The sequence below is a fragment of the Ctenopharyngodon idella genome, chromosome 8 (assembly GCF_019924925.1).
Source record: "Ctenopharyngodon idella isolate HZGC_01 chromosome 8, HZGC01, whole genome shotgun sequence".
Taxonomy (NCBI): domain Eukaryota; kingdom Metazoa; phylum Chordata; class Actinopteri; order Cypriniformes; family Xenocyprididae; genus Ctenopharyngodon; species Ctenopharyngodon idella.
In genome coordinates, this window is record NC_067227.1 from 21,768,620 (window position 1) to 21,779,943 (window position 11,324).

The window sequence follows — 11,324 nt, forward strand, 5'->3', positions numbered from 1 at the left end:
GTTAGGTTTATAGTATTGTTTTATTGGATTTACAGATGTTCAGATCATTCAGGTTTAATCTGGAATAAAAGATTTCATGCCTATTGGAAAAAAATGATTTCCACTGAGAATCAACAGATTTACCAGCTCTTTGTGCTGATTTAGATGGAAGAAGTGTGTGAATCAAGAGCAGAGAGAAGCATTAATCGTCCCATTCATCCTCTTCCTCTTCATCACCCCCATCATCTGCTTCATCATCTAAAGAAAGAAAAGAAATATAAAATACATCAAAATTATTATAAGAACCAGTGAATCACAAGCACATGAAAATAGTGTTGGGTAACACATAAAGTAACACGAGTTATGTAATCAGATTACTTTTTATAAGTAGCTAGTAAAGTTACACACTACTTAAATTTACAACTAAATATCTGAGATACTTATTCAAATAAGTAATGCAAGTTACTTAGTTTTCCCATTTATTAACTCGCACCTCTCCTGGACCCATGTTGAGAGAAAACGAGTGAGATGCATAAGTGTTGTTCGCTGTGTAAACATGATGGTTGTAGTTGTAGAGTAAATGTGAGCCTTCATTTACTCGTCTCAAAATTAATAAAAACAGTGAATAATTCAAATTAAATTACCGCAATAATTAAAATGGTTAAATAATACAAATCTACTTGATGTATTTAAAGCTACAACATGTAAATTTTTCGCTGCCAGAGGTCGCCTATTCAAAACAAAGGCGTAGCTTGATGACGCCGACTTTGAACGCGGATTCTTGGGAGATGTCGTCTTCACCTCACAGCCGGTGGAAAAGGATCCAATGGGACTCGGGCAGAAATCATATTCATGGATGAGATTATTGACGTCACTGTATGAAGCAGCGCAGGGCGATTACTGTTGGAGCTGAACGAAGCCGCTGGGGCCATTGCTAATGAGAAACGAACGCGACACATGCCTCACGAGCAGAGGAGCTTTTATTATGCCACAGTTGCCACAGTCGCTTCTTCCGGTCAAGCGTATGAGGTAATGCAGCACTGTTTATCATATAGAGTACCTCAGGGATGACGTGTTTTTGTAGGCTAACCCTGAAGTTAGCGGCGCACGGGTTCCCTCGATCGAAAACCTATGCATTTTTCCCATAGACTTTTGGAAAATCGCAAAAAATAAGCTCTGTGTTTAACAAAGGATTGTGACACTTACACGCTTTGTCTATCAAAATAATCTTTACAAGTTAACACAACATTTATACGTTTTGAAGCCTAAATAAAGTCGTCAGATATAAAAAGCTAACAGTAGGCTATAACGGACTATAGCACACCATGGTCGCAGATCAACGTCACCACCACCAAGCTTCCTCAAACTTTATTTAAAAAACAACTTTATCTAAAAACATACTTGCTGATTATGATCTGCGCTGTGTATGAATACTTATCCACTTTTTCATGAGAAATGCTGTCCAAATGTCCTGTTTGTCATGATGACGTCTAAAGTTCCCGCCAAAGGAAGTAGTGCCTTTTAGCAATTTGTTAGCAACCGCCGTTTTTAGGACGGTTTATAAAATCACAAGCGTGTTATAACTGGTGTGTTTTATGTCATAGATCAAAACGTGAAAATATTTAGAGGCTTTGTTAACAACAGACCTTATTTCAGGCGATTTAGCAAAACCCATTAAAAAAACCCATTGACTTTGGGGCGATGGAACCGGAAGTCCTAAAATGCTAACTCGCTTCCGGGGTTTGCCTACAAAAACATGTCATCCCTGAGGTACTCTATTAGAGACATTTGTATGAGGTGTGTTTCTGTGCGTTCGTGCGGAGGCTGCTATGAGACACTTGTTGCACACTGCAGTAAGCTAGATCGATTTTTAAATATCATTAATAAATGCTGGGTGGTGTTTATAAATGTCATGCAATTAATTTTAAAACGTATTGTATGATGGAGTTATGCTGTATTAGCTAAATGACAAAACAGTTTTTTCTCTGAGGCATGGTGAAAGCATGGTACTCTCAGAAAATCAAGAAAACTAGATTTAAACAATAAGACTACACGTGTTGAACTATATAACAGTAATTCGTTTTCTGTCTATAAATGTAACCAAACAGTTGTTCCCTTGTCTAATAAAACATGTAATATATTAAAGCATCTTTGACGTTTTCTATGGTTTCTACAAAATAAAACCGGAACCAAGGGTAACGCAGATATGACGCCATTGACAGGCGACTCCCAGACACATCCGTTATCCTTGGTTAAAATCGTGATTTTCTCACGATTTACAAATAGTTGGAAACATTTGGGATATTGTAAGTACTCAACTAAACAAAATATATAACACTGGCCTAGTGGTTTTTGGATATTTTACTGCAAAAATTTTACATTTACAAATTTTGCCTTTAATCTCACATTATTAGCCAGTGTCTTTGCTGCTGACCTTCGATGATCCAATTCAACCATACTAAGCAAAAATGACATTAGATAAACAAAACATTTGTGTTTCATTTTTTAAATTTTTTATTTTATTGCTAAAGTAAGAGTGTAGAACTTTCTTCTCCTGCGTCCTATTCAGCTGAAAGGTTTGTTTGAGCTGCCCCCTCTACTGTACAGCTGTGAATTTGCATTTCCTTCAGCCTGAGGCTTATTTATTAATTGCTAACCACGAGTCATTCAATAGGTTATCTTTTATAGGTTGAATTTGTAAACGTGTGAAAAGCCTCTTTATTAAATGAGTTACCTGAGGAATGGATAACTTTACTCCTTTTCTGCATCACCATCATCAGAGCTCCCACAATTCCCTCTGAGGACTCCTCTTGAGCTGAAGGATTAGGGTCCGGGGATTCAGACACCTGATATATCCATTTAAAAAGTGGTTATTCACAACAAAGAAAAGTATAATGCTTATATAATGAACAAAATGCATTGCGTTTGTGTAAAAATGTCTCACGTACATTCTTTAGCACACATCCACGACGAATTTCCTCCAATAAGGTTCCTCGTCCTCCTCCTCCACCACCAGAGGGAGGAGGAGGTGGAGCGGAGCTGCCAGGGCTACTGGGAATGTTAGTGGCTGAAGAAGATGGGGGTGGGGGAGGAGGTGGGGGCGGAGGTGGAGGCGGTGCACCTCCACCCATAGGTGGAGGAGGTGGCTTGTGACTGTGGCTGGGTGGTGGTGGCGGGAGAGAGGATGGCGCTGGAGGTGGAGGTGGAGGCCCAGAGCGGCCTCCAGGTGGCGGTGGACCGCGATGCGGAGGTCCAGGACTGCGTGCAGGTGGTGGAGGGCGTCCGGGTGGGCCTGGGACCTGGGGTAGCCCACCACGGGGCGGAGGAGGTGCAGGGGCAGAACGAGGACCTCCTGGGACCAAAATGTCGTTTCATTTAAGTTTTAACATTTTGATAAAGAAATTACAAACTCGAAATAAAATAAATTAAACATGCACTGATGAATCGCTCATAATAAGATCAATAGGATCCATTTATAAATTAAAACTTTTTCACTTCTTATCAAGGTGAAATTTCCAAATCAAACCTCCAAATATTCCACACAGAGTTAAATGGTAAACAAAATTAAATTTTCATTTTTAAATGAGCTTACCCTGTTTCCTCATTTCCTCTTTTACTGCATCCAGCCCTCCAGACTCCTCAATGAAGTCATAGATTAATTTAGATGTTTCTTTATCTGCCAGCTGGGCATCACTGATACCAGCACTGTTAAACAGTTTCTTTAGGTCAGGGTCGAGATTGTTGGTCTAGAGGGGCAAAAGTCGGTGTTCATATAAATTTATGTGACTAAATTTGCTTTATGCATTAAGGCATTAAGGAAAAAGGACAATTCTTACATCAAAACCAGAGTTTGGATCCCACCCAATATGAGTGACGTGCCTAAAAAGGAAGGAGAGGCACAGTCAGTATCACTTCAAACAGATAGAAAATCACAAGATGAATGTCCAACTGATGGTAAAACTTTCTTACTTGAATCCACTAGGAGCTCCAATATCTGCCTTAGTGAGCCTTGGGCCTTTCTTCTTTCCCTTTTTGTCTTTTTTGCCTGTGGAGATTGAAGCTGGTGCGGGGGTCGGCACTGGGGTAGAGCGGTACCTCGATGCAACAATATCTGGGTTCTGGATGTCTACTGTGGGCATTATACTTGGCTGTGAAACTGGACCTGATCAACAGACAGTTGGTTAAACACTTGTATTTATCAATACAGTCAGACCATGTGAACACTGCAGGATGAATTAAAGGGTTTGTCAGAACGCCGGCGCATTATTGGCCAGAACCTGGAAGCACTGCACTGTGTCTACAACGTCAACTGCGTAGGAGACTGACATGGAAGAGAAGAAATGGTTGAATAAAGCCTTTATTTTTGTTTGTTTTTGTGCACAAAAAGTATTTTCATCGCTTCATAACATTAAGGTTGAACCACTGTAGTCGCATGGACTATTTTAACGATGTCTTTACTACCTTTCTGGGCCTTGAAAGTGGTAATTGTGTTGCAGTCTGTCAGAGGCCAGATAGTTCTCAGATTTCATCAAAAATATCATGTGTTCCGAAGATTGAATGAAGGTTTTACAGGTTTGTAGCGACATGAGGGTGAGTAATTAATGACAGAATTTTCATTTTTGGGTAAACTAACCCTTTAAAGGGACTAGTTCATCCAAAAATGAAAATTCTGTCATTGTTTATTGACCCTCTTTTTGTTCCAAATCTGATTGACTTTCTTTCTTCTGCTGAAAATATTTTGAAAAACGCTGGGGTCTAAAACAACATTGGACCCCACCAAATTTCATTATAAGAAGAAAAAAAAACCACTGGGACATTTTTTAAAATACCTTCTTTGTGTTCCACAGAAGAAAGACGTTGAATGGCATGATGTTGAGTAAATGACATAATAATGACAGAATTTTAATTTTTGCGTGACTCACCATTTGTTGGAGGGATTTGTTGTGGTGCCGGTTTTTCTGTTAATCAAAACAATAGTCTTAAAATGCTAATTTATAAATTAATATCAAGTGTATGTTCAAATTGAAGACACATACCTTCAGATGGGGCATGCTGTCTTTTTTCTAAATATGCATGTAGAAAAAGGCACAGGACATACTGATAAAATACTCTGTTTTTATGTGTAATCATCTTAGCAAAATTCATATAAAATATGAATAAGAATGACAGTAACTGACCCTGGCGGTTGGATCTTTGATTAATCTTCTCCTCTGTCACGTTTCTGAACACTTCAGCTTCTGTTTCACAGGCGAAGTTCAAACCTACTTGACAGTCCTGAGACACAATTAAAGTGGTTTTAAATACAGTATATGAGATCTCTCAGATTGTGAGATTTTGACTTTGCAGTGGGGAAAAAAATCAATTAAAAACTTAAAGTACACATTTCTGATTATGTCAGTTTGGCTTAATTCAAGACAGTGTCTAAAAATGTTGAGTTTTGGCTTGAATTCGAGAATTTTAAAGGAGTCTGTACCCACATCAGCTGAAAAACTGTGGAAGAACCTCATTGGACAGGAATATGTCATCTGATTGTACAACTCCTGCTCCCAAATCATTTTACCTTCCTGGCAAAAATAAATAAATGAAATGAAAACACACATAAATACTTATCAAAGTCCAAATGCTGCTACCACAATGTGTCTTCATGAACCGAGTTGAGTTAAGCTGCTATGACTCAGAACTCAAAGCAGAAGTGTATCTTTATTTAATTTCAGCCTGTTTGGTCACAGGTCATCTTTGGCCATTTGGATATTATATAATCTCAGAATACATACATAGAGAGCATCTCTATCTGCATAGATATAGATATGCTTAAACATCATGCATATAAATTCTGATGAAGAGCGGTTTGTTAAGGTTTTTTTTTATTTTTTTTTTTACACTATAGATTAAAATTTCTAACCTTTATGTCATAGAGCCGGATGAAATATGAACGTTTAGGATTGTCCTTAACGAAACACACAACTCCTGTATGTTGCAGACTCCATTGGGCTGGACTGTGAGGTAGAGCCATGTACAACTGAACAACTGCTGTGGCCATGGTCTGCGCACACACACACAAACACAATAAACTGACATAAATGTACATTAATAAAAGATTAATCAGTGAAGTATTACAATGAAAGCACGAGCAAAGTCATCAGCATCTTCTACAACAACAGGAAGTGGCCTCATACAGCATTTCCTGTCGTTCTTCAGTTCAACTTTGCAGTCACACACATCAATCGTCAATTCAAACAGGTTAACAATATTGTGAAATGTACATACGGAAGAAAATTAATTATGATTTTATGATATTAGTGGTTTTCCTGGATGGAAATAATTGCAAAATCAAAAAAACATCAGATTAAATAGTTTAGCTGTTACGACAAATTCTGTCGCAGGTTGTCATAGACATAGTCATGTTTTGTGTGCAGTCTCTTCATTTTTTTTTATTTCGCACACAGGCAACAAAAGAACTTGAAAGGTCGTGTGTCACTTTGACCTTTAATTGACATCAACAGTAACAGCTCTAATCTCATCTGTGAACTCTGCACCATGTCTCTCCTTTCAGGATTTTGTCTTTTATACTTGATTGATTTCTATCCCCAAAATCCTTTGTGGGACAGAATGCCCATCTATGATTGGCCTTCTAATCAAAGTTACTTCACTCACCACACATCTCCTTCCTAGCAGTTCCAGCAGGCGTTCATTCTCCTGGCTGCTGAGGAGAGAACTGGGCATGTTCTCCAGCCCTTTGGTTTTTCCTTTACTCATCTCTCCTTGATGAAATGGACACTCAGATCCTGGGACTCCACACCCTGGGGCCCTACTCGGCCCACAGTACCTGCTTGAATCCTTTTTGAGACAGGCAAATGATTCGAAGGAACTGTTGCTTCCGTGTTCTAATCTGATGTAAATGCAGCACAGCAAAAGAGAACAGGAAGAACAAAACCACTGCGTAGATCTGCTCTCAGAATGCCGTGGACAGGCACGTGTTCCTTCATACTTATAAAGAAGGAGGAGCACCAACATACAAATACAGTACCTGTCAAAAGTTTGGAAACATTATAATTTTTTAATGTTTTTGAAAGAGGTCTTTTATGCACACCAAGGGAGGTGGACAAAGTACACAACTCTATTATTAAGTACAGATACTACTGGTTAAATATTACTCTATTACAAGTGAAAGTTGTAAAGGCAGATTTTTACTTAAGTAAATGTACAGAAGTATTGCTTTTAAAAGTATCAAAAGTAAATTTCCTTTTTTATGTCAAGGCATTGTTTTATTATAAAATGTTTAATTGATTTGAATTGAATTATTTTGTTTGAATGATTCAATGACACACATAAATACTTCACTTGTATCATTACTGGATGAATCAGCATTTTTGAACGAATCCCTTAAATGATTCAATGACAAATAAATTTGTTATAAAGTCACTTGAAACAATGTAATCGGTACAATCATTGTTTCAAGAGTTAGGTTAACTTTCAAAAGGTGTTTGCCCTATTTTGATCATAGACATCAGTGTTTATATGCGAACTGTACTTCTGTGATAATTGGAATATTTGTAACGCAGAAAGAAATAATGGAATAATGGTACTGACCGAGTCCGTGTGGTCCGTGTATCGCTTCACAATTCAATTTTCAGACCATACAATGCAAATGTAAAAATGAAAAATTTGCCATTTTCTCCCTTTTTTTCAATTTTACTTTTGCTAAATTATGACTTTAGAAACAATCATTTGAATAAATGAAATCTATTTTTCCATTTTTTGTCTTGTAATTTGCGCCGTGGGCTGTACCATTAGCACGGGGGTGTGGCCACGGACTACTATCATTTCATTGACGTAACTATTTTATTTACACTGCACGTTGAGGAGTGGTCTAAAGACCTGAACACAGAAGATGACCTTTTTTACCCGAAGTGCCATCATTTTTATTATTAATATAGCCTAATAACAGTGCTAAATATAAGGCAGTCCTGGTGGTTCACATTAAAGTGAAATCCTGGTGGCCTGGCTGATTTGGCATATTGCCCAGCTTGAAGTAGCCTACTTACCTACTTAATCGTTATTACTTTATTTTATTAATATACCTTATACTCTTGGTCAGGGGGATGCATTTTACGTGGTATAGGCTACAGTACAACCACGAGAACCCAGCTCATTTTCAGTGGGATAGGCAGCAGACGGAGGCAGCGCTTCCCAAGATCCTTCATGTCAATCTAGCGTGAAAGATGAAAAAAGACTACAAAAAAAAAAAAAAAAAAATATATATATATATATATATATATATATATATATAAATTCATTTAAAAAATTGTTAGGTTTTTAGCTCTCGTTTGTAGTACAATATTTCATATATATTAAGTGCTGCAAGTCAAAAGCACTATACGATTTATTTCGGTTCATTATCGAATGTTGAATTCCCAAATTATTTGGGTACACCACCTGGCATGGCATTAAATAAAGTAATAACGAATAAGTCAATAAATAAATACAAACAAGACGGACTATGTGCAAATCAGTAGCCAGGTATTATGAAATTAATAATTGAAAATAATTAAATAAATCATAGTGCTCTTGACTTGCAGCACTTTAGTTATATCAGATTCGCGGCGAACTGCCTCTAAACAGAGTTAACAACTGTGCTAGATTTAAGGGCATTTTAAGCGAAAGAGAAGCCTGTGTAGTGCAGAGCCCGGATGCATGAAAGCCCTTAAGTTAAGAAAAACCTTAGTTATAAGGTTAAGGGTACCCTTAGTGAAACATGGGTTGCAAGAAAAAAAACCTTAAGGCTGTCACTAAGTATTTCCCTTAATTGCTTAAGTGTTCCCTTAAGTTCTCTTATGCGTTGCAACAAAGTCCTAGTAATCATTTAGCCCTAAAAAATATTAAGGGATCATGACAAATCCCTTAAGTCATCTGCTGAACTCATACACGATGGATGATTTCATGTTAACTGAGGACGAGGAAGTACCGATGTGTATTTTTAGCGATCGAAATAAGCCTGTTGAAAGTATGACGTGAAACAGCGTGTATTGTAAAAAAATAAAATTGAATGAACAACAGCGTTTTCATATTTTTATCACTTCCACTATGCTCTTGAATTAACTATCTCATGCCAGGCTTTTGTCTTGTGTGCAAGAGTGACTGATTATAGCGGCAGGCTATAACATCTGCATCTGCTTGGTGGTCTTTTTATCTTTCATGCTAGATTGACGTGAAGGATCTTGGCAAGCACTGCTGCTCGCGAGCTTTTTTTTCTTCTTTTTATTGAAAAAACTACTCCTTAACGTGCAGTGTAAATAAAGCAGTTATCAATGAAATAGTAGTCCGCGGCCACACCCCCGTGCTAATGGTACAGCCCACGACGCAAAAATGGAAAAATAGAAAATAAGTTAGATTTCATTTATTCAAATGATTGTTTCTAAAGTCATAATTTAGCAAAAGTATCTATTGATGTAATACACGAAAAAAAACCCACGTGTTTTTTGTTTGTACACGTGTGGTTCAAAAGACGGGTTTTAAGCGGTTTCATACCAGTACATGATAACTGCTCTCTCTGTAAGCAGCAGCACCAACACAGATTTGAATGTTACGGTATGATTTTTGTAGAGGTGGTTTTTGTATAAAGGTTTAATAGCGAATCGTTAGGAAAGAGATCGTGTGGATGTTTGAGTCGAGATCACGATCCTTTTATGATTAATCGTGCAGCTCTACAAAGACTAACTATAGTAATTATGCAAGGTAACAAAAAAATTAAAATAAAAAACTTACAAGATATTAACTTATTTAACTTCTTCCATTTTGCCATCAACTTATCATCAGTGTTAAAAAAATGCTGGGAAATCATTACGACACGTGACCCAAGAGTGATTCTTGATAGGTTGTCTGTCAAAAACGTTTTAGAGAAGAAAAAAATCTAGACATTGATAGAAATGTAGTGGAGTGAAAAGTACGATATTTCTCTTTCAAATGTAGTGCATCTAAAGTCACAAGTTTCCAGAAAAATAATACTCAGGTAAAGTACAGATACACAAAATATAAGTAGGGGGAGACCGGGGGCAATTGTAACAAATTTTGGTCATGTCGTCATTACTCAAAAACCTTTTGAAATATTTGGATACAATTTTTATGTCAGTAACTTGTATCTGTGTTTTACTTGTTAACAGTCACCAAATGTTTTACAAGCAATATTAGAGTCACACTATTGATTTAAACAGCATATGGGGGCAATTGTAACAACACATGTAATACCTTCATATAAATACCAATGACTACAATAAATTCCAGAGAATATGGATATAGTTAAAACTATTTAATATCCACTATATCCATATTATCCAGAACAATTAACTCCCCTTGCTGTTTTGCTTAGTCTGAACCTAGACATGCTCTGAACAGAGTGTACAGGGCCTACTCAGTAAAATGGATCCCCAGATTGAGAGGCAAAAATACTTTTCTTAAATTATTGGAAAAAATAATCAATTTTGATGTCTTCACTAAGTTAGATATTATTTTGATGGTGTTGGGGGCAATTGTAATGCAGTGTTACAATTGCCCCCTACTGTACCACCCCGTGACAAGCTATACCCTGCTAGCTTGAAACAACGAAGCTAATGTTTGACAAAGAAATCAAATGTTAGACAACAGAATTGTCATCAAAACAAGATTTAAATTCATAGCCATTAATGGTTAAAGGGTTAGTTCACCCAAAAATGAAAATTCTGTCATTAATTACTCACCCTCATGCCGTTACACACCCATAAGACCTTCGTTAATTTTCGAAACGCAAATTAAGATATTTTTGTTGAAATCCGATGGCTCAGTGAGGCCTGCATAGCCAGCAATGACATTTCCTCTCTCAAGATCCATTAATGTACTAAAAACATATTTAAATCAGTTCATGTGAGTACAGTGGTTCAATGTTAATATTATAAAGCGACGAGAATATTTTTGGGTGCGCCAAAAAAAACAAAATAACAACTTATATAGTGATGGCCGATTTCAAAACACTGCTTCAGGAAGCTTCAGAGCATTATGAATCACGTGACTTTGGCACTCCGAACTGCTGATTTGACACGCTGATTCATAATGCTCCGAAAGCTTCAGGAAGCAGTGTTTTGAAATGTCATTGCTGGCTATGGAGGCCTCACTGAGCCATTGGATTTCAACAAAAATATCTTAATTTGCGTTCCGAAGATTAACGAAGGTCTTGCGGGTGTGGAACCAAGTATGATTTAGAAGCTTGTCCTCTGGCATGCAGAGAGGGATCTCCACAGAGCACATGCAAAATGAGTTTCATGGTTCTGTCTCTTTCTGATTGGTGTAATTTGAGATGTTACAATTGCCCCCGG

General features: G+C 37.3%; 1 protein-coding gene across 1 annotated transcript; it reads right to left on the bottom strand.

Annotated features, from left to right (window-relative positions):
• Nucleotide 1: 1 nt before the first annotated feature.
• Nucleotides 2-6,919, bottom strand: wasb (WASP actin nucleation promoting factor b). The gene is made up of 12 exons (XM_051903198.1): nt 6,634-6,919; nt 5,882-6,022; nt 5,457-5,543; nt 5,157-5,253; nt 5,016-5,042; nt 4,902-4,937; nt 3,949-4,141; nt 3,816-3,858; nt 3,572-3,725; nt 2,928-3,331; nt 2,714-2,825; nt 2-237 (listed from the first exon to the last, which is right to left on the bottom strand). Exons 1-12 carry the CDS (start codon nt 6,733-6,735, stop codon nt 182-184), a joined length of 1,452 nt encoding a protein of 483 aa, XP_051759158.1. The 5' UTR covers nt 6,736-6,919; the 3' UTR covers nt 2-181.
• Between the last annotated feature and the right edge of the window lie 4,405 nt (nt 6,920-11,324).